General features: G+C 35.9%; 1 protein-coding gene across 1 annotated transcript; it reads left to right on the top strand.

Annotated features, from left to right (window-relative positions):
- The first annotated feature begins 3,309 nt into the window (after nt 1–3,309).
- Nucleotides 3,310–19,963, top strand: LOC102597784 (probable E3 ubiquitin-protein ligase LUL4). Its single transcript, XM_006339341.2, has 3 exons — nt 3,310–3,919; nt 18,849–19,356; nt 19,532–19,963. Exons 1-3 carry the CDS (start codon nt 3,462–3,464, stop codon nt 19,649–19,651), a joined length of 1,086 nt encoding a protein of 361 aa, XP_006339403.1. The 5' UTR covers nt 3,310–3,461; the 3' UTR covers nt 19,652–19,963.
- Nucleotides 19,964–21,064: the final 1,101 nt, after the last annotated feature.

Here is a 21,064-nt window from a genome sequence, read left to right as displayed (position 1 = left end):
CTACACCCTACATCTAAATTCAGTCATTAAAATATTATGTTCAGAGTTTTATTTGTAGTCTCTTGAAAATCGAATTCAGTTGTGTTTCTTATTCTGAGTTATAATTCCTTAAGTGTTGAGATTTTGATTTCTATTAAGCATATTGAATTCGTAGTCATGTTTATAGAGATTATTATAAGAGATTTCTTATACATTGATTTCAGACTTGAAAGATGAGTCCAGAAGTATACCTTTTAAATGCATGCTTTGAAAGGAATTTTTAAAGAAAGAATAAAATGGTTTCATATTTACTATTTGAAAGTTGATAAAGAGAAAGAGTATAATTGATTTTCTGAAAGGTACTGCAGCAAAGCAAAGTGAAAGTAAAGTAAAGAAAGTTCTCTCATAGGACTATTGAACATATTGATATTGATGTTTTTGGGAGTAGTATCGAGCACCAAATTGGGTAAGAGTTTATTTTTCACTCAAAGCCCATAAAACTACATAGCTAGCGTAGGATAGGATCACATCAACTTTTTGGGCGACTCCTCATTGCCTCAAGAAGGCTTATTGGATGAATTTCGTAGTTATAGTTAGCATCCTATACCCTGACAAAGTATATGATGACCCTTGCAATATGGGTGAAACGTTGTATCATTGCTAGGCTCATAGTGTTAGTTGTCGGTTAGAGAAACTCTCCACAGAGTAAAGTTTTCTATTCTCATATTGCTTTTATTGCATATCTTATTGTAAAGTACAAATGGTTTTTCACTACTTGTTCATATATTGTTTTACTTGATATGTATTCAGTCATTAGTTCAGTTATTATTTTATTCAACCATATTACATACTCGTACATTCAACGTACTGATGTCTTCGACATGCATCTTTTTATGATGCAGATTCAGGTATTTAGGATCATCAACATGCATTACGTTGAGATTACTTCATCTACTCGTCAGCTTTTGGTGAGACCTCCCTGCTTTCGGAGGACTCCATTTTATTACTATATAGTAGTAGGATTTTGAGAGGCGTCGTGGTTTTTGTCCTGACATTAATCTTTAGATAGTAGAGACTTCATGAACAGACAGAGTTAGAAGGTTTCCAATATTTTTCTTAGAATGTTTTATTAAATATTTACTATTTATATTAAGTATTTTTAGATGTTGTTTTAAAAGTTCTCTAAATGCTTTAAATGCTCATAGATTAAAGCTTCTGTGTATTTTGTTGAGTCATATGTGTCATAGTCAGCCAGACCAAGGGTTTGCTTGGGGACCAATAATGATTATCGAGTGTCAGCCACATCCAATGTGCAGACTCGAGGCATGACAATTACAATCAATTTTCAATTGCTACTGTCGTATTGAATAAAAAAGATGATAAAACTAGTGAAAATTTGTTTCCCATCATTAGTTGTTTTTTCTGTGTTCTTCGTGTGTCCATCTTTTTCGTGGTTTTTTGGAGTGTATATATATATATATGATCTTATACCAAAATAACCTTGAAAAGATGGATTGAAAATCTTGCACAATTATACCTTACGCGTCGCGGCTTAGGTCGCGCCAAGCCAAATTCTCAAGCCATGATTTTTATGTTTCTCCTGCATCTTTGCTCCTCGAACTTAGACATTCTCTCGATTAATTTGACCTCTACTCAAATTTCAAGGTGTCAAGGTTCTATTTTGGCTCCAAAACTATTTTAAAAATTTTAAAATTAATCATACAATTAAAAAGTGTCGTCATAAGCATCAAACATAAAATATTATGGTTGAACCACAATCAAAGTGACAAATAAAGCAAAAATATAGCTAAAAACTCATGTTATGACCTACCATCAACACTCCCACACACTTAAATCATTGTTCGTCCTTGATCAAACTACACACAAGAAGAGAAATATTTTTTAACACTTTTTTCAATTAGTTTTGCCAAGAACATTTGAAATAATTCAAGCACCTTGCTGTAACCTGTAAGCCTCAAAACTCGACTCTCACACATGCTCATTTACTTTAATAAAAAAGTCGAGAACATCATCTTCTTTTTCTTGCAAATTATGTACCCCTCACCTCATAAAAGAGCATTTCTAGTCAGAGAGAGAAAATACTAAGTATTAAATAATTATTATGTCACACCTCAAACTTTAAGAGTGTAACTGACTCTTGATGTCAAAATTTAGGCTTGAGCCGATCCTATTGAACCATTTGTCAATGCTGCATATATATAGAAGTCACATGCGATCAAGAAAATAAATAACTATTCACAATTTCTCATTATATTATCTGATATAATTTCTATCAAAGTACCTCTATTAGGCATTCTCACATATAATATACACTTGAGCATCATATTCTAGATTTATTCTTCAATTCAAAGTAGGATAATGTATTTATACCATCATCTAAAATTTTAGTAATTTCTCCATCGATTGTTTTCCTATTTAACAATCTCATCATGGTAAAACCTCAAAGTAATCAATTTAAACTACAATTTAACAATTTAAAAAATAGTAAAAGCATATCAATGTTATATGAAAGCGGAACTCTTGACCACGATCAAAACAACAACACATTCCACAACCAAAAACTCATGCTATACTACAATAATAAGTCTCACAATTTCTTTTATTACATATTAAAGTCTTCATTATTTATTTAAACTGTAAATTGAAAAAAAATTAAAGACCAAAAAATCATATCTCAAATCGCATGAAAAAAATATAATGAGATATAAGGCTTCCGTTTAGTTTTAAAATGGTGAAATAGATTGTAACATACTAGATTTTTTAAAATCAAACATGCTTAAATTATAGATTGAGATAAAAATGTTTATCTTGCACTTATAGATTGAAATCACTAAATGTCTTTGATTATGCCATTGAAACTTCGATTAACGATATAAAGATGAGGATGAACTATGAAACACTATGAAATCGGATGAATATTGAAGCTATCTATTCAATCTAAATAGTCAAAAATCAATCTTTTAGAGTTCTTATTCGATAAGATAAAGTAGATTTTATAGGTGAAGCGAAATGAAATGAATCGAAACTTAAAATATTAAGATGATAATTATATAATGAAGGATAATTATTTTATTTATAATATGTTAAATCATCAGAAACACATGTTTTCTGCTCAATTTATTAAATTTGAATCTGATTTTTTGAAATTCACTTTTAATGTGTATAAAAAAATAAAAATTCAATTACTTAACTTATCCAAGCAATTTCAAAATGCATTTGATGTCTTTTTCCATAAAAAAAGAAACTCTTCTCAACCAAACTTTGACAAATTGTATTAGAATAATCTTACCTAAAAAAAATAAAGTTTCAAAAAAAAAAAAACAAGAGAGAGAAAAGGACAGAAGGAAGGTCACTGTTATTTCCCAAGAGAGAGAGAGGCATTTGTCACTCTAAAGTCCCAACAGTCCAAACAGAGCTGAGCTGCGGTGGTGTGTGGCGGAGAACGGTGGAGCAAAATAGTGATGGGCGTTTCACAGAGCAACAACAGAAGAAGAAATCATAACTGGAATGCTTATTATTCCTACCCTTCTTCTTCTTCTTCTTACTCTTACTACTCCTCTGACCCTCCTTACCACTCCCACCCCCCTCCTCCTTTCCCTTTTCCACCTCATCTCCTCCCACCCCCACCCCCACCTTCTTACTCCTACCCCTCTACCTGCCACTGCACTAATCCTGTAGTGGGTAGGTCTGTTTTTACTCCATATCATAACAATGATTGGTCTGCCTCTTACCTACCTCCTCCTCCTCATCATCAGGTGGTGGGGATGGTGACCCCATCACCTTATGTTGAGACCCAACAAGCTAAGAAAGTTAAGAGTGGTGTAAATGTGCATAAAGATTCGTTAAAGCTTGAGATTGATGAGCGAAACCCAGATCGCCATTTGGTTTCTTTTGTCTTTGATGCTCTCTTTGATGGAAAGTAAGTGCTCTTTTCCATGATTTGCTTGATTTATTGAATTGTAGATGTTTTTGAATTGCGTTGTTGTTTGAAAAATGATGTTAATTGGGAACCCAGTTGAGCTGATTGATTTGGGTACTGAAAATGAAAAATGAGATGTGGTAGCCCAATTTGAATTTGTTCCAAGTGAATTAGTAAATACCAAGAATGAAAGATGAGATCTTTCTTTCTTTTTGTAGTTTTCTTGTTAAGGAAATTAGGGCACCTCACTTAAGCCATGCTGTTTATACGAATGTGTGATTTGTCGGATCTCCTTACCGTGTAACGTCTTTACTTCTAGCTGATGGAAGTCTATGTTTTCTAAGAAGATTCCAAGATCCTCTTTATCTTAAGTTTAGAGTTAACAGATTATCCAACTGGGGAAGAAAGATTTTCTTGCTTGTTATGCCGCTAAATGGATGTTGCTTGGCTCTTTGCTCTTACTCTGTGGCCTTACTATTGCGAAAAATTGAAGTTATATCTGCAGATTCATTAGGGTATTGTATCTTACTTTTGAATTGGTGAAGTCTAGTGGGCTAATGGTTACTGGTTTAAGAAGTTATATTATTATTCATTACTTTACCTTCTCAAAGAAAAAAAGATGTTATACTATTATTCTTGTTTCTTAGTATTGCTATCAAGTTACATTCCTTAATGAACATGATTCTAAGATAACTAGCTCCCGTAACTTCAGTAAGATACTGCTCCGGAGTTTCCTGTTGCTATCATATATAGAGCTTTTTGACTAAAGAAATTTTGAAGCAAGAGATCCATATAAGCAATATTGACTAGTAGAGATTAAATTTAATTGTATAGGTATGCATATGTTATGTCCTGTGTTTTCTTGGAGTTCTTTTAAGTTGATTAGAGATTAATCTAGTTTTTATGGAACCCCAGTTTGTCTTAAAAGACAATTAAGTGGTTGGAACAAAATGGACCCAAGTGCAACAGAATGGATGTAACCGATTTATATAGTTGACCCCTACTAGTTTGAGTAATTGAGGGTGTGGTGTAATAGTTGTTACTGAAGTAATGTCAAGTGAACAAAATGACTCCTCTCTTGCTCCTTCAATTATCCTTTTGAAAACATCTTTAACTACTTGATGCTGCATCTGTGATTGGAAGATCATCTGAGCTTGTCTGTGTCACTGTTTTGTTTTCTGTTATTATTTTTGATAAGCAAACAACAACTTTTATTAACTTAGCTTGCCAAACATTAGAATTCTGATGGATTTGTACAAAACGTCTGCCAAAATTACACTGCTTCTATATCTTGTAAATTAGCTTGGCTTGCACTATACTTGTGTAATTGCTCTGGTTTCTATTATGTAATTTAATATGGGAATTGGCTACCCTTCTCTCTATGTTTAGCAATTATGCGACTGATCCAAGAACGAATAAGGGGTAGAATCATTACAAGAGCAATAGTATAGAAACTAGTGTCAAAGACCCCATTGAGTTTGAGTCTGAAGTCTGAACAACTCACATGAAATAGATGCGGGAAGATATAAAACTCAAAAGTGATACACAGTACTCCCTGCTGTATAGTTTCAAGTTTGGTAGCTGTATGTAAGTTTTGTTTTATCCACTTGTGTCTCAATGGATTGAAGTGCTCCAATTTGGCCTCTAAATTAAATAATATCCTTATACCAATGATTTTGGTCAAAATTTACAGACCCACACGTACTTAGCTCACATGAGCTATGCTATACCCATTACAGATCAAGAGAGATTGTGGATTGGGGATCATAGGTTTGTAATCGAAAAGAAAAAAGTAAAAGAAAATAAAAGGTAAGAAGTTATAGAGGCCTAAAGTTTTTCTCTTGTAGACCTTGTAGTGGACTTGAAGTTGAATTGCTTTACCCAAAAAGTGACGTGGTAGAGTTTGAAGTTCGGGATTATGCAAATCTTGATTTTTGTTCATTGTTTAATTGATTAAGATCTTGTTGAGCGAATTAAGTTTGTTTTAATGGGACTATATTGCATGACTTTCTTCACTCAAGTACTTTTTGAAGTTTCAGAAAAAAGTTCTCTTCGAGTTCAGCATGATGAATTTGTTATGAACAAGTTATTTAGAATCATAGAATGGATGAAGTGGATAGGAATAGAGCAGAATAAATACTGAAGATTCATATGGCGTATCCCAATTAAAACGGGAACAAGTCCTACTTCTTGTTGTTGACTGCATGCTTCTTTCTTATAAGAAGTTGGTAATTGCTTTGTTGTTTTCCTTCAAGTACATATGAACCTTCCTTGGACTCAAACTCTTTTGTTTGTCCTAATGAATTGAAAATCAACAAAGGCGTTCATCACTTGTAGCTTTTTAAATTTTTTTTTTTTGATAATCTAATTGCTCTATTTTGAAACCTATCGACTTTGCAAGGAAATGCTCGTAGTATCCCTGTCATTGATAGTTAAAACACATAAAACTATATTCTCTAGATGGAAAAGTATCCTTAAATAGTCAATAGAGATAGTAACAGAACTCATAGTGAGTTGTGATTCTCATGTATGGGCCCTAAATATATTAGCCATTTCCCTTATAAACCCGTCTTTTGTTATGCTGTATTGTTTTTAAGCCACACTTTTCTTTAGTTCTTACTACTTAATTTGTTTTCTTGACTTGAAGCATCATATATTCGTAATTACGTCTCTCAAGTGCCAAAAGTGAAGTGACATCCGCATTTGTGCAACATTATTAATAGTGGTTAGATCATTGAGTAGTTTTTAAAGCACAGTTTTGCACTTCTATTAACGATGAAGTCTTTGTCATTTGGTTCTCCTCCAGATGTGCCATCTATGGGATATGACATATGTGGCTTGATATAGTGGCAAACGTATCCATTAAAGATTATGCTCTGTTAAGAGGATTGTATCTTAGCGTCTTTCTGGTCCCTGTTGTCACAAAGGAATAAGCTAAATAATCTTAATAGACGTGAAGGCTAGAAAATGATTAGTACACTCCATTTCATGGATGTAAAATCCCCTTCTTTTTTAACTTTTTCAGTTACCATTATCAAAAAAAAAAAAAAAAAAATTTCTCTTGTGTGTAGATATGGTAAAACCGGCCACACCAAAATCCAAACCTCTATCTAAAAGTCCAACAATAGCCCTTCCCTTGGGGATGGTTTTCTCAAATATCTCCTTTTGAGGCGGTTAAAGAATGACAAAAGTTCCACATCGGTGGTTAATGAGATGGGTGGACTCCTTATAAGGCTTGGGTAATCCTCCTCTCTTTGAGCTAGCTTTTGAGGTGTGAGTTAGGCCCAAGACCTAATTTAACATGGTATCAGAGTCATGGTTCAATGATGGAGCCAGGTTAGAGATGGGTGTTCATCTTGGCGGGTGTAATTCTAGCCGCAACCTTTTTGACAGTAATGAAGATTTTTGTTGGAGAAATTGTTTCAGAGAGGTGTCAAGACGTAGATTTGATGGAGGAGATTATGGAGAAGAGATGCAAGATCCTAAAAATTATGTGAAGAAGGTGGACAAATTTATTTTGACAGAAATTCAGGCCAAGGAGGAGATTTGTTGGGTATTAATCTCCCTGAGTTTCTTACCATAAATAGGTTTTCCTTTCAGGAAAAGGTTTTGGATTAGCTAGTCCTTTTCTGGTAGGAAAAGGTTTAAGACTCTATAAATAGAGGCTTGTACCTTCTAACTTAATCAGCATTCACAATATAGTCTTAACGGCTTTGAGAGTTTTGGTTAGGGGAAAATTTGTGGGACACAAGCTTGATACGTTATCACTTGTGTGAACCTCCCATGTATTCCGAGTGAATTGGTTGAGGTTATTTCTCTCTATATTTTGTACTCATCTCTATATCGTGGATTGCTCATCTCCTTTGTGGACGTAGGTCGATTGACCGAACTACGTTAAATCTTTGTGTCTTTTGGTATATTTCTCGTTTGTCTTCTTACTCGTGGTCTTTCGAGGTTTGCTTTGCTAACTTCCGCATTACACCTGCTTATTTCAGTCCTAACAAGTGGTGTCAGAGCAGGGCTCGTCTCACCCAATGATGGGGGTTCCAAAATCAAAATTGCCCATGCACCAGATGCTAAGCACTGGGCGTGAGGTGGGGTGTTAAAGAATGACAAAAGTCCCACATTGGTGGTTAATGAGATGGGTAGACTCCTTATAAGGCTAGGGCAATCCTCCTCTCTTTGAGCTAGCTTTTTGGGGTGTGAGTTAGGCCCAAGACCTAATTTAACAGAGGCCACTGGCAAGTGTTTATATTTTGTCCCGATTGTAAAAATCCTTGAATAACCCATGCATTACACAATCAGAAGCATGTGAACTACTGCTTTCAGACAACTTTAGATTATGATCTAATGTTTGGTCATAAATTTTCGTCTACAGCTTAGACCATCGGCTAAATTTCCCGATTGAACTTATGTGAATTCAACCCCACGGATAATTTTAGACAGTGGCGTGTAATGCTTGCACATACACTTTGAATTTTTTTGTCTATAGGTAGTTTAGTTTCTTCTACAACTTTAGGCCATCGTCGAAAGTTCCCAGTGAACTTCTAAAATTAATTTTTGAGATGTAATTAGAGGGACAAGGGTAATGTGTGATCTTAAATTCTTGAAAAGAAAGTGGCCTTGATTACTCTTTTTGGTTATAAAGCTTTAGGAAGAATTTACCAGTTTCAAAAGAAAAAAAAAACTTTACGAAGGCTGGGAAAAAGACATAGTTTTAGTTGGGTTGGAAAGGTTCCTAATCAGAATACAAGGGTCTAAAGCTTTGAAATTACTTGAGAGAAAATGCTCCCAAGCACGAAACGAGGTGATTTTCTAAAATCCGACTGACATCATGTAAGCTCATTAGTTTTTCTTCAATCTCTTCTGATTGATTAAAAGCATGGTTTGCGATTTCATTAACAAGTTTTAAAAAATTCTACCTAACAGCCGGGGATAAATCTTTTGAAGTCACTGAGGACATCTCTGGGGCTGAAATCTGGTTTGACTTGGTGGAGAGAAAGAGGAATTTCATGCACTTGTCATTAGCAACAAAGGGGAATAAGTAAGAAGGTGTTGATGTGGCTTTGTGATTTAATGCACCTGCCATCAGCAACAAAGAGGAATAAGTATGATATCTGGAAATTAAATGACCATATATTTTTTGAAAATGGTAACATTGTATTATATCACAAAAGTACTTGGGTTGTACTCAAACCTTATATACAAATGCACTCCAGACACTCCTACTCTATATCTATATTGAGTCTAAAACATCGACTATAGAGGCAGTGTCTTTTGAGTATAATTGAACATAACAACAAAATGCAGTTTAGTTTAACATCCTTCACACTATTTTCTATGCCTTCAAAACATCTGGAATTCCTTTCTTTCCAGATCGCCCACCATATTGAAGCAGGGATAATTCTCCATCTAGTTCTGTCTTTTGCAAGGGTACTTGCCTCCTCCCAGCTATACAAGGCCTCAGCAACACTCCTAGGCATAGTCCAGGATATGCCTTTAAGGCTCAAGAAAATCCTCCAAAGCTGCTGAGTGTATTTGCAGTGTAGAAATAGATGGTTTACAGTTTCTAAGGTTTCCCCACATAGGAAACACCTAGAGCATAAGGTTATCTCCCTTTTCATTACGTTATCCTGAGTCAAGGCAGCTTCCTTAGCTAGCAGCCAAATAAAGCATGAAACTTTGTGTGGGATTCTACACTTCCATAATTGGAAATTAAATGACCATATATGCAACTATTTTTATCTCAAAAGTACAACAGTTGTGGCAGAGCCATTAGTGTAGTAGTAGTTCAAGGGGAGAGGAGATCAATTATTGGTCCTGAACTGTCCCTGAACAAAGGATGGGGAGATATAGCAGCAAAAGTTGAGAAGTTCATGCTCAAAGGTGCAGTGAACCCAGTCGTCAGACAACTGTTGAATCAGAACATCTCTTATGCTGATATAGCCACTCAGAGTAAATGGCAGGCAAAGAAGGGGAATCTCATTTTCGAATATCAGAGTGAACGTATCTGTGGTACTTCTGTAATCATGGAAAATGACTTGCTAAGCAAATGTCTAGTAAGGGGTTATTCAGCGAGGCTGGAAGCTCCCACTCAGTCAGAATTGTGAAGATAGTAGCGGCTAAATGGAAATTAGCTTTTGGTGTTCAGTTATACCTCAATGAACTGTAGTTTTTGTTTGAATTTCCTAATGGGAAAATTGCCGAACAAGTAATGCTAGGTGTGACTAGAGATGGAAACAAGAACCCCTTCAGCTGAAATGGTGGTGCCCAATTGCTTGTGCTCAGGAGAAAGCAATAACTGATTGCTTGTGGATCATGGTTGTCGGTCTACCTCTACATCTTTGGTCAAAGGAGGTTGTGAAGGAGATAAAGGAGAAATGTGGTGGATAGATCGAAACAGAGGAGGAGAATCTTTAAAAAACACACCTAAAATTGGGAAAATCGAAGTCAGAGGGTCACGGAGAAAGAGCCCAAATTTTGTAGAAGTGGACAATGATGGTTTAATTTTCAGCTTACCAATCTGGTGTGAATGTTTGTCGTTGGTGCATGAAGGTCGGAAGAATGACGAAGAAGACAACTGTCAAGCCTATGGCTATGCTTTGTGTAAAGTCCCATCCAAAGCCTGATATTATAGAGGGTAGGGTGGCTGAGCATGTAGGCCCACCGTTTTTAAAATTTTTGAACACCTAGATATACCTTTGGGGTGTGTAGGTGAACTGAATAATATTGGACTCAATTTAGGGGTTTAAACCAAATTTTGGACTCGGGTAGCAGGCTCAATTCTTTCTTAAAGAAGAAAGAGGTTGAGCCTGATTACGATTTGGGTAATAAATTTCCAGACTTCAGGCTCTTAACCGAGTTGGATTATTTACTTGAAAATAGTGAAGCTAACAACTTATATGATACACGAAGCTGTGACTCGCTTACGTGGGTAGAATCAGTAGTAGAAGCTCAAGGTCTAGTAAATTCTTGCAAATTACAGATGCTTCAAATATTAGACGGAGATGGTGAAGAGGATAGTGATGAAGAGATGTATGAGGGGGAAGGGGGTTTGGATAATCATGAGGACAATGGTTTGTGTGGAGCAATCACGCCAATTTTCAGTAGAGGGTATTCAATGGATATTCAGATTCAGCTAGCTGAGTTTCATGGGTGCAAATGGGAGGTGTGGTTGTTCCTGTAACTGGACAAGAAGAAGGAAGAGAAGCGAAAGGAAGCTAGCAATTCTACTCCCTCTACCCCAAAACCAAATGACCAGAATGAGGTGAAATATCTGTCGTTTGGAGATTAATTTAAAGATGGTTACTCAAAAAGTTTGAGTAAAACAAAGATGAAAACATGGAATACTCTCCCTTCGGCAGTATGGTGGACCATTTGGAAGGAAAAGAATGCAAGGATTTTTGTAAGCAAATCAGAATCTGTAGTTAGTACTAAATACATATGTTTATCTCATTTTTTGGTGTAACTTGGCAATTGCAAATGATATAGAGGCCATGATAGATTTTTTGAGCTCATTAATGGAGCTACCTCTTGTATATTCCCCACAGCACCTTCTGGTTACTGGACTTTTAATACAATACCTTTTAAATGATCTTTTTTTTTTATGACAAGGGAAACCCGCAGCCGTTATCCTTTGGGTGCGCAAAGGGTAAAAACCCCCTCTCCTATGCAATAGCTCGCAAACCACATAGGAGAGGTAACCCGCACTAGGCAAGCCTGGTGCGATGAGCTCGACCCAGAAAGCAAACCCCTTGCTTTCGCTGGCAAGGGATTTCGAACTTGAGACCTCCAACATGATAGTCCCAAGCTCAAACAGATGTTTAAATGATCATTTTTTTTTAAAGATGGTGGTTTGATAAACAGGGGAAGAAATAATTGGAATAATTCCCAGTGAAGATACGCATTATCTCATGGAAAGTATGGGGCTTGAGTGATATTGCAAAGAGGAGGATGATTAAATCTTTAATACAAGAGAGAAGGGCAGATATATATCGTATATCATACAGATGGAAGGGAAATATGATGTGATTGTCAAACAATTGTGCAACAATAGATTGACCGACTATATGTGGCTTTGTAGGCAAACGGGGACTTGGAGGTATCTTAGTGACATGGGATAAAAGGATGTGGAAGGGAGAGTTGGAACTCATTGATTCTCCACTGTTATGAGGCATTTATACTTAGGATAGGAGAAGCAATCGTGAATTCCCTTCAAGAATTGATAGATTTCTTTTCTTTGTTGGGTGGATGAATTGTTCAATAATATTAGACAGTCCTTACTCCTTAGGATTTTATCTAACCACTGTCCTATTTCTTTTAAGTGTGGAGTCTGGGATTTTCTAAATCATATTTCAAATTTGAAAATTGATGAATGGATGTTGAAGGGTTTAAGAAAAAGGTGGAAGAATGGTGGAATTCTTTTGTGATCCAAGAAAGGCCAGATTATATTTTGTCTTGCAAACATAAATTGATGAAGACTAAGCTAAAGGAATGGAATGCTTCTAATGGTGGGAATCTAAAGAAGAATAAGATTAATGTACTTAACCAGACTGTGGATCTTGTGCAGGAACAAAGACCACTCAGAGCCTGTTTGGATTGGCTTAAAAAAGTAACTTTTAAGTCAAAAATAAAAAGTCAAACTGAAATGACTTTTAAGTCAAAAAATAGAAAGTAGGGGAGACCTACTTTTGGTTTTTGACTTATTTTGAGTCATTTTTGACCTTGCCAAACACTTCCCGATTTATTTTAAGTCATTTTTGACGTATTTTAAATTATTTTTTATATTTACCAAACACTTCCAGAAGTCAAAAACTGACTTAAAAGTAGGTTTGACCAACTTTTAAGCCAATCCAAACATCCTCTCAATGAAGATAAACTGTGGAAAAAGCTAGCTTACACTTGGAGATTCAAGTTCTTGGAGACTTTTCTGGGTTTCATGAAGATGAAATATTAAACTGGAGCAATGATGGGAATTTGATTTTCAATGTTAAATCAACTTATCTTCTGTTGGGAAAATGATAATCCCATCGAGGATGATATCCACACTAAATAGCAATAACAAGAGAGTAATGAGACCAAATATTATAATGGGATAAATATGATACCCGAATAAATAATACAATAACACTAATGACAACTTGGTAGTGTCAAAAGACGACTACTCTTTTATAAGAACAATACTATTTTATTTCTTACAACTAACAATAATATTACTCCCACTATTCTCACAAACTAAGTAATAGTTCGTGGATTACTCTCTCTGCTTGGTGTGGTTTCAAATGTCCAATTACTACTCTATTTATAGAGTTATTGAACCTCTAGATTACATCATTAGTGACACAAATGTGGCAGCCAATTTCCACATAGTTTGGCTGCCAAACTCCACCAAAATTTGACTACCAACTTCCACAAATGTGGCTGCCAATTTTCACATAATTTGGTTGTCATTTTCCACAAGTGTGGCTGCCGAAGTTGCTGCCACACTTTGATCCCACAAGTCTTTCCCTTAATTCAAAAGAAGCTTGGGAGATTTTACAAAATTCTCTTCAAGGTGTTGATAAAGTATATAAGATAAAACTTCAAACACTAAGGGCTAATTTTGAAGTTTTAAAAATGAAAGAATTCGAATCCATTTTGGATTTCTGTTCAAGATTGATTACAGTTGTGAATCAACTAAGAGGAGGAAGTTGATGATGTGCATATGGTAGAAAATATCCTTTGCTATTTAACACCTAAATTTGGTTATGTGGTGTGTGCTATTGAGGAGTCCAAAGATTTAGACATAATGACGGTAGAGCAATTGGAAGATTCTTTACAAGTCGGCGAAGAAAAGATGAAAAGGAGAAATGAAGAGCCATTAGCGAAACTTCTTAAAACTCAGGCATCCTTTAAAGGATTTGAAGGTGAAAAAAGTTATAGAGGAAATGGACAATGGCGAGGATGTGGAAGTCGTGGAAGAGGAAGAAGTTATATTAACAAATTCAACAATCCATTGTTACTCTCTTGACTTGTGAAGCTGAATACGTGGCAACGCCATCATGTATTTGTCATGCTATTTGGCTAAGAAGATTGCTGAAGGAGCTTAACTTGCCACATATTGAAGCCATAATGATTTGTGTTGATAGCAAATCTGCGCAAGCACTTGCAATGAATCCAGTGTATCATGATCGAAGCAAAGCACATAGACACAATGTATCACTTTATTAGAGAATGCATTGCCAAGAAAGACGTAGAGCTCAAGTATGTGAAATTTCATGATCAAGTTATGGATATCTTTACAAACCCTCTTAAGTTTGAAGATTTTCAGATATTGAGATCAAGCCTGGGAGTAAAGAAGAAAATCAAAATTAAGGGATAGATTTGTGGGATCAAAGTGTCGCAGCCACACTTATGAAAATTAACAACCAAAGTTTGTGAAAGTTGGTAGCCACAAATGTGAAAGTTGGCAGTCACATTTGTGGAAGTTGGTAGTTAAATTTTGGTGGAGTTTGGCTTCCACATTTGTGTCACTAATGATGTAATCTAGAGGTTCAGTAACTCTATAAATAGAGTACTAACTTAATATTTGAAAACACACCAAATAGAGAGATTAATCCACAAGCTATTAGTTAGTTTGTGAGAAAATAGTGTAGGAGTAATATTATTGTGAGTTGTAAGAAATAAAAGAGTGTTGTTTGTTAGAATGGGAATAAGAATAGTAAATAGTATCCTACTTGGTAAAAAAATGTATTGTAGTGTCTATAAATAGGGCATTTGTGTAATAATGTAGATACAACACAATTCAATAATATTAGAGTCGGCCCTATCCCAATTTGTTGTTCACTGATGTTGGGCCCCCATTTATAAGTGTTCACGGTCCAGTTGATGTTTGGGCATGCGGGGGAGTGTTAAGAAGTCCCACATCAGTAGAGGGATGGAAATTTTCTCTCCTTATATGGACTTGGACAAACCTCCCCTCATAAGCTAGCTTTTGGGGAGTAAGTTAAGCCCAAGACTTTCACATATCTTTTCAGTGACTACTTTCTCATATCTAATTTGTGTAGTACCTTGCTATCTTTTCGGGGACTACTTTTTCATATCTAATTTGTGTATCACTCTGCCATCTTTCCGGTGACTACTTTTTCATATTATATTTGTGTAGACTTGTGTCATCCTTTCGATGACTACTTTTTTTGCAGTTCTGATTTTCGTAGCACCGTGCATTTCTCCAAACTACTTTTCATATTTAATTTGCGTAGTTTCGTTGATTTTTTCCGAACTACTTTCTCATATTTGAGTTGCATAACACCGTGTGTCTTTTTGGTGACTCCTTAGATTTGATTTGCGCAGTTCCATTTGTCTTTCCGGTGACTCCTCAAATATGACTTACGTAGGGTTGTGCCATCATTCCAACCCTACTCATATTTTTTCTCTTTTTCAATAGGGTCGTTCCGTCAATCTGACCTTACCTATATAATTTCTATTTTCCAGTTGGCTCGTGCCATCATTTTGATTCTATCCATATAATTTTATTTCTAAAACTGTGACCACTTTCAACCATCAAATCTAATACTCCGGCATCTGAGCATGTTCTTGCTAGTTTTTTTGTGACTTTCTTATTTAATATCAACTCGTCTATTGTCTCCAACACGATCCATATACTTTATACTAGATTTTGAGCACTTTCCAGCGATCGTTACATTGTGAAGTCTATATGGAGCAACCACTTAATTTTGTTGCACATGGGGAGTTTAGTAGCCTTGTATGCTAGTTACGTAAGTCACTCTATAGTTTAAAATAGTCTTTGCAAGCTTGGTTTGGGAAGTTCAACACTGTAATTTTATCACTATGTGATTTGTCGACATTATTCATCAAATTCAGTATTTCATGAGAAGACCAAACACATTGAGATTGTCTGGCATTATGCATCAAATTCAGTATTTTATGAGAAGACTAGGCACGTTGAGATTGACTGCCAATTTTGTGAAGTCGAGTGATCAACTTGCAAATATCTCACTAAGTCCCTCATCGATCCTTGTATTAATTACATTTGTAACAAGCTATGTACATATGATTTGTATGCACTAGCTTGACGGGGAGTGTTAGAATATGAATAGGTATATGCAATTCTACTTGGTAGGAATAGGAATAGGAATAGCAATAGGAATAGTAAATAGTATCCTACATGGTAAAGAATTGAATTGTAGTGTCTATACATGGGGTCTTTGTGTAATAATGTAGACACAACACAATTCAATAATATTTCTTTCCTATGTTTCTCACATTGTTCTTATAAAAGAGTTGTCGTCTTTTGATACTACCAAATTGTCATCGGTGTTATTGTATTATTTATTTGGGTATCATATTAATCCCATTATAATATTTGGTGTTGTTGTAATTCTCTTGTTATTGCTATTTAGTGTGGATATTATCATGGGTGGGATGATCATTTTGCCAACGTGGTATTCGAATCCATGTAAAGATATTCATGGAGGCAACGCGTAAATCCATTATCTTGAAAGTACTTGTCAATGCGATTATTCTACGCTTGTGGAGCTTGCTTCAATCCATATAAGGCTTTCTTCAACCTCAACAACTTATCTTCATGATTTTTTACCACAAACCCCAATGGTTGTTTAACATAGACTTCCTCTTCAAGATATCTATTTAAGAATGCCGATTTGACATCTAGTTGATGAATTTTCCACTTCATTTGTGCCACCAAAGAGATCTCCATGCGGGCAATAGGTTCATAGACTTTGTCGTAGTCGATGCCATGCCTTTGCTTGTAGCCTTTAGCCACAAGTCTTGCCTTGTATCTCTCCACCTCTCAATGAGCATTTTTCTTCGCCTTGTAAACCCATTTGACTCCAATTGCTCGATGATCCTTAGGAAGAGTTGTTAACTCCTAAGTGTTGTTCTTCTCTATTGACTGGATCTCCTCTTTCTCGGCTTGTCTCCACCTTTTGTCAGTAACAACTTCATCAAAATTCATTGGTTCACTATCAGCAAACGAGATAGGGATTGATTCCTAGTGCAACCTCATCAAAGCTTTAAGGTTCTTTGAGTCTCCTCCCACTGTCCTTACCCCGGTCTTGCCTCCATCGTACATATCCTTGATTGCCCTAGTGTATGCCACAGCCCACGGGTACAACTCTAGCCCCCAAGCGCTCTCATAGAACCCCCCGGACTTTGTCATAAGCCTTTTCTAGGTTGATGAATACCATGTGTAAGTCCTTCCGTTCTCTATACTGATCCACCAATCTCCTTACGAGATGAATGTCTTCTGTAGTTGAGCGCCCGACATGAATCTGAATTGGTTCTCGAAAATTACCACACCCCTCTTTCTCTATACTACTCCACCAGTCTTCTTACGAGATGAATGCCTTTTGTAGTTGAGCGCCCGACATGAATCTGAATTGGTTCTCAAAAATAGCTACACCCCTCCTCACCCTCATCTCCACCACCATTTCCCACAGAATGCTCAGTCGTTTTACATCCACAAGAGACCTACGTGTTTTGTACATTAAACTGCATGAGAAACTTGTCATCTGAGAACCTTTTCATGAAGATTTTTTAGTTTCAAAATCATGTGGCATGTTCTTCACTGCGTTCATTTCTGCTTGCATCATTATGTGTTTGTAGTTTACAAATGACAAGTTGTTGTCATCAATGTTGTATGTGATTGAACCCTAAGTTGTTTGGACTCTTCACTTTGGTGACGCACCCGTGTCGACACGATGGGTGTGGGTGTGGGATCCGTGTCTGATTCGGTCAACCACTTTTGGGTACTTTGACCGAAATCGATGGGGATAGTCTCGATAATTTTAATGATTTATGTAATCGATACAAAATATAAGGTGAAATTGAAGGAAATGGAATACCTTTTATATAGAAATTTCCATGTCACTCCTTTTCCTTTGATCTCCTTCTAGGATTCTCCGTAAGTTCTCCACATAATATTTCATGATTTAGGTTTTATAACTCTATTTTTAGATATTTTAATTATTTTTAGGCGAATCCCCGCACCCGTATCCATACATGATCCATATCCCCGAATCTTAAAAATTAGATCATGAAGGATCCAACCTTTAGATCCTCACCCGTATCGGAAACCCGCACCCGAGTCCGAGCAACTTAGATTGAACCTATCTAAAAGAAAATTCACTGTTGCATGTGATTGCCAACAAGGCCCTGTCTTACCATTGTGTTCAGAAAGAAGAGAAGTTTGTGTGGCGAAGGTCAAATAACGATAGGAACTTGGGGAAGAAAAAGAGAGGGAAGAAAATTATCAAATGAAACACAACCTTTTGGAGTTGCCATGTCCCTATTTGTGACACTGATACTATTCATATGGAAATTACTAAATAGTACCCGGAAACATAATTTGGCCATGCTCTTCTGTGCAAGTTGTCTTTAGTACATTTCAGAGTTTCAGGGAATTTCTTTATGTACCTATTTTTTGTGATCACATAAGAACAATATTCATTAATGAGATAGACTTATTTGAGAAGTATTTTAAAATCTTCTGGTGATAGTGAGCAATTGCTTGAACCTCAAATGAAACAATGTAGTGTCACTTCATTTGTTGATCTTCGTTTTTACAGATTCAGTGTTGGAACTGAAAACCTCAAAAGTTTTAGCTGAATACTTATTTGAGAAAGAAAAGCTTGGAGCCTCAAAAGAAACAATGTTAAGTCACTTAATCTGTTGATTTCATTTTTATAATGGTGATCTGGTTCATATTAATTGATTTAAGTATGTGGGTGTTCAGTGGGAATTATGTGCTCCAAATTGGCAGGAGTACCAGTAGATACTACTTGTCGAATAGCTTACAGATTGTATCTTCTTGCTTTATTTATTTTGATAAGTAAATCTTATTGCTGAATCCCTTATCTAGTTTAGATCATGAAATTACTTTTCTTCTTTTTTCTTTTCTGTTGTACAGCATCACAGTGTTTTATTTTGTCAAGGAAGAGCCTCATTGCAGATTTGTTCCAATATATCCCCATGTCCATGTACCTATAACAGTTCCTTTCCAGAGAGGACTTGGACAGAAATTTCGTCAGCCTTTCGGGACAGGCATTGACTTGAGTTTCTTTGAAATGGACGATCTTTCCGAACTATCATCAGAAGACAGTGTGTTTCCCCTTGTAATAACTGCTACAACCTGCCTTCCATCTGTTTTAACAGAGGATCATATTAGTGATACTCAGCCTAAAACATCCCTCCATATGCAAATTAGTCAAGCTGTATTGGAGAAGGATCATGAAGGGACTTTCAAAGTGAGAATCATCAGGCAGATTTTGTGGGTTGATAATGTTCGCTACGAGCTGCATGAGATATATGGAATTGGAAACTCTGGCCCAGATTATGAGAACAATGGCTCAGGCAAGGAGTGTGTAATATGCATGACCGAACCCAAAGATACAGCAGTTCTTCCATGCCGCCATATGGTAAGAACCACTAATGCAGTCCAGCTTTTTTGTTAAATACTGACTAATGAGTCGTCTTCTACTGCATGAGTTGCATTTTACATTTGATCGTCTCTCCAGTGCTCTGATGGTTTCTGTTTTCTGCCTTCAACATTTTGGCTGCTTAATTTATTAATAACTTTTTCCTGTTCTCCAGTGCATGTGCAGTGGATGTGCAAACACATTGAGACTTCAGTCAAACCGATGCCCAATTTGTCGACAACCATTTGAAGAGCTCTTAGAGATCAGGATTAATAATGGCGATATTGATGAGTGAGCATTTTCTTGCAGAAACAAAGTAGCAATCCTAATCTCATCATACGTGTCTTCTGTTTTCATTTCGTAAATGTTTGCCCCTATATATTTGTAGATCTTCATATGGCCAATCAACCACTTTTTCTTGGCCAACTATTTTTTTCGTTTACTCGTGTTATATTGCAATGTAAATATAAACCTAGTCCAAAATGGTCCGAATGAGTTTGTTTCACTGCACTGGAAGTATGGTGCATGAACACATTCCATGTATGTTTGATCTCTGACTAAAGCTTTTAACATTATTTCTTACCTTTCCAAATGCCCTATTTTTGAATCCATTGCTTGCAGATTCAGTTATTTGGTAACCTTTTAGGCCTTTTTTCCTTGGTCAAGATCACAAAAGATGGCTATTCAAAATCAAGAAAGTCACAAGGATAACTTTGAACATTCTGGACACATTTTTTTTACTTTTTTCTTTTACTCTTTAGAAACAGCCAAAAAGGGTGGTCTGTGGGAGAATATTTGGCATGGAAGTTAGCAGTAAGCAAGACAAACTTGAGCAGCATCCCCAAAAGGTCTGAAAGTGAGAAGATAAACAGTACATTTATAGCTTTTTTGTATGTTAGTTACAAACTTTGTACATATGCACTGACTTTTCTCTTTGGGGACCATACATAGTTTTTTGAGTCTTGAACATTACACTTCTCTGCTTGCTTGATTCAGTGTTTTGAGTCTTGAAGATGACACTTCTGCATCATTGATTGCGTTTTCATTTCTCTTCTCTCTTTTTTCCCCCATTTTTCTCTTTCATACATCATATCTTACATTTTGAAGCTCAAGTTGGAGAAATTTCAAGAGCATTTTGTCGGTTGTTTCAATCATTTCTTCCATTCCCCTTTCTTTATTACTCTCGTTTTTTATTTGACTTACTTTCATTTATAAGTAATTTTTTAAAAAAAACTGGCTTTTTCTTTTTATCGACAATTATTTAATTCAAACTTTTCACATTGACATGTTTAAGACCACGAGGAAAAATTAGAAAAGTAAATTGAAGTGGAGGGAGTATGATGGATCAAATCATCTACATTTCTACTTTCTTTTTGGGATTTAATGCACTTCATTATGCTGTTTGGTAGTGCCATGCACTCTATTTTGTTTTATGGAGATATCACATCCATGACAATCTTCTTCACAAAATGTTTGATGATCTTTCAACTTTTTGTTTCTTCTAAAAAGCCTATATAAACCACCTCCTTTTTTTAAAAAATCTAATATGTATATCCTTTAGCCAAATTAATCCAAATAATAAAGGAACACCAAAACCTACTAAAGATGAAAAAATAAATAAAAAAATCTTGGGTCAAATTTATTCTAAAAATTTATAACCATGGTTTTGCTCATATGAAGGAGTGAGAGTTAGGGGGGGGGGGGGGGG

This window comes from Solanum tuberosum, unplaced genomic scaffold, assembly GCF_000226075.1.
Source record: "Solanum tuberosum cultivar DM 1-3 516 R44 unplaced genomic scaffold, SolTub_3.0 scf00010, whole genome shotgun sequence".
Lineage (NCBI taxonomy): Eukaryota > Viridiplantae > Streptophyta > Magnoliopsida > Solanales > Solanaceae > Solanum > Solanum tuberosum.
The sequence above is the reverse complement of the archived record's forward strand: the minus strand, read 5'-3'. Positions and strand labels throughout refer to the sequence as shown.

Bases quoted from the DNA above. Each gene is read 5' to 3' on its own strand.
- LOC102597784 (XM_006339341.2), top strand. From the start codon at position 3,462: ATGGGCGTTTCACAGAGCAACAACAGAAGAAGAAATCATAACTGGAAT. The intron at 3,920-18,848 runs GTAAGTGCTCTT...TCTGTTGTACAG, and splicing joins GATGCTCTCTTTGATGGAAA to CATCACAGTGTTTTATTTTG. The intron at 19,357-19,531 runs GTAAGAACCACT...CCTGTTCTCCAG, and splicing joins TTCTTCCATGCCGCCATATG to TGCATGTGCAGTGGATGTGC.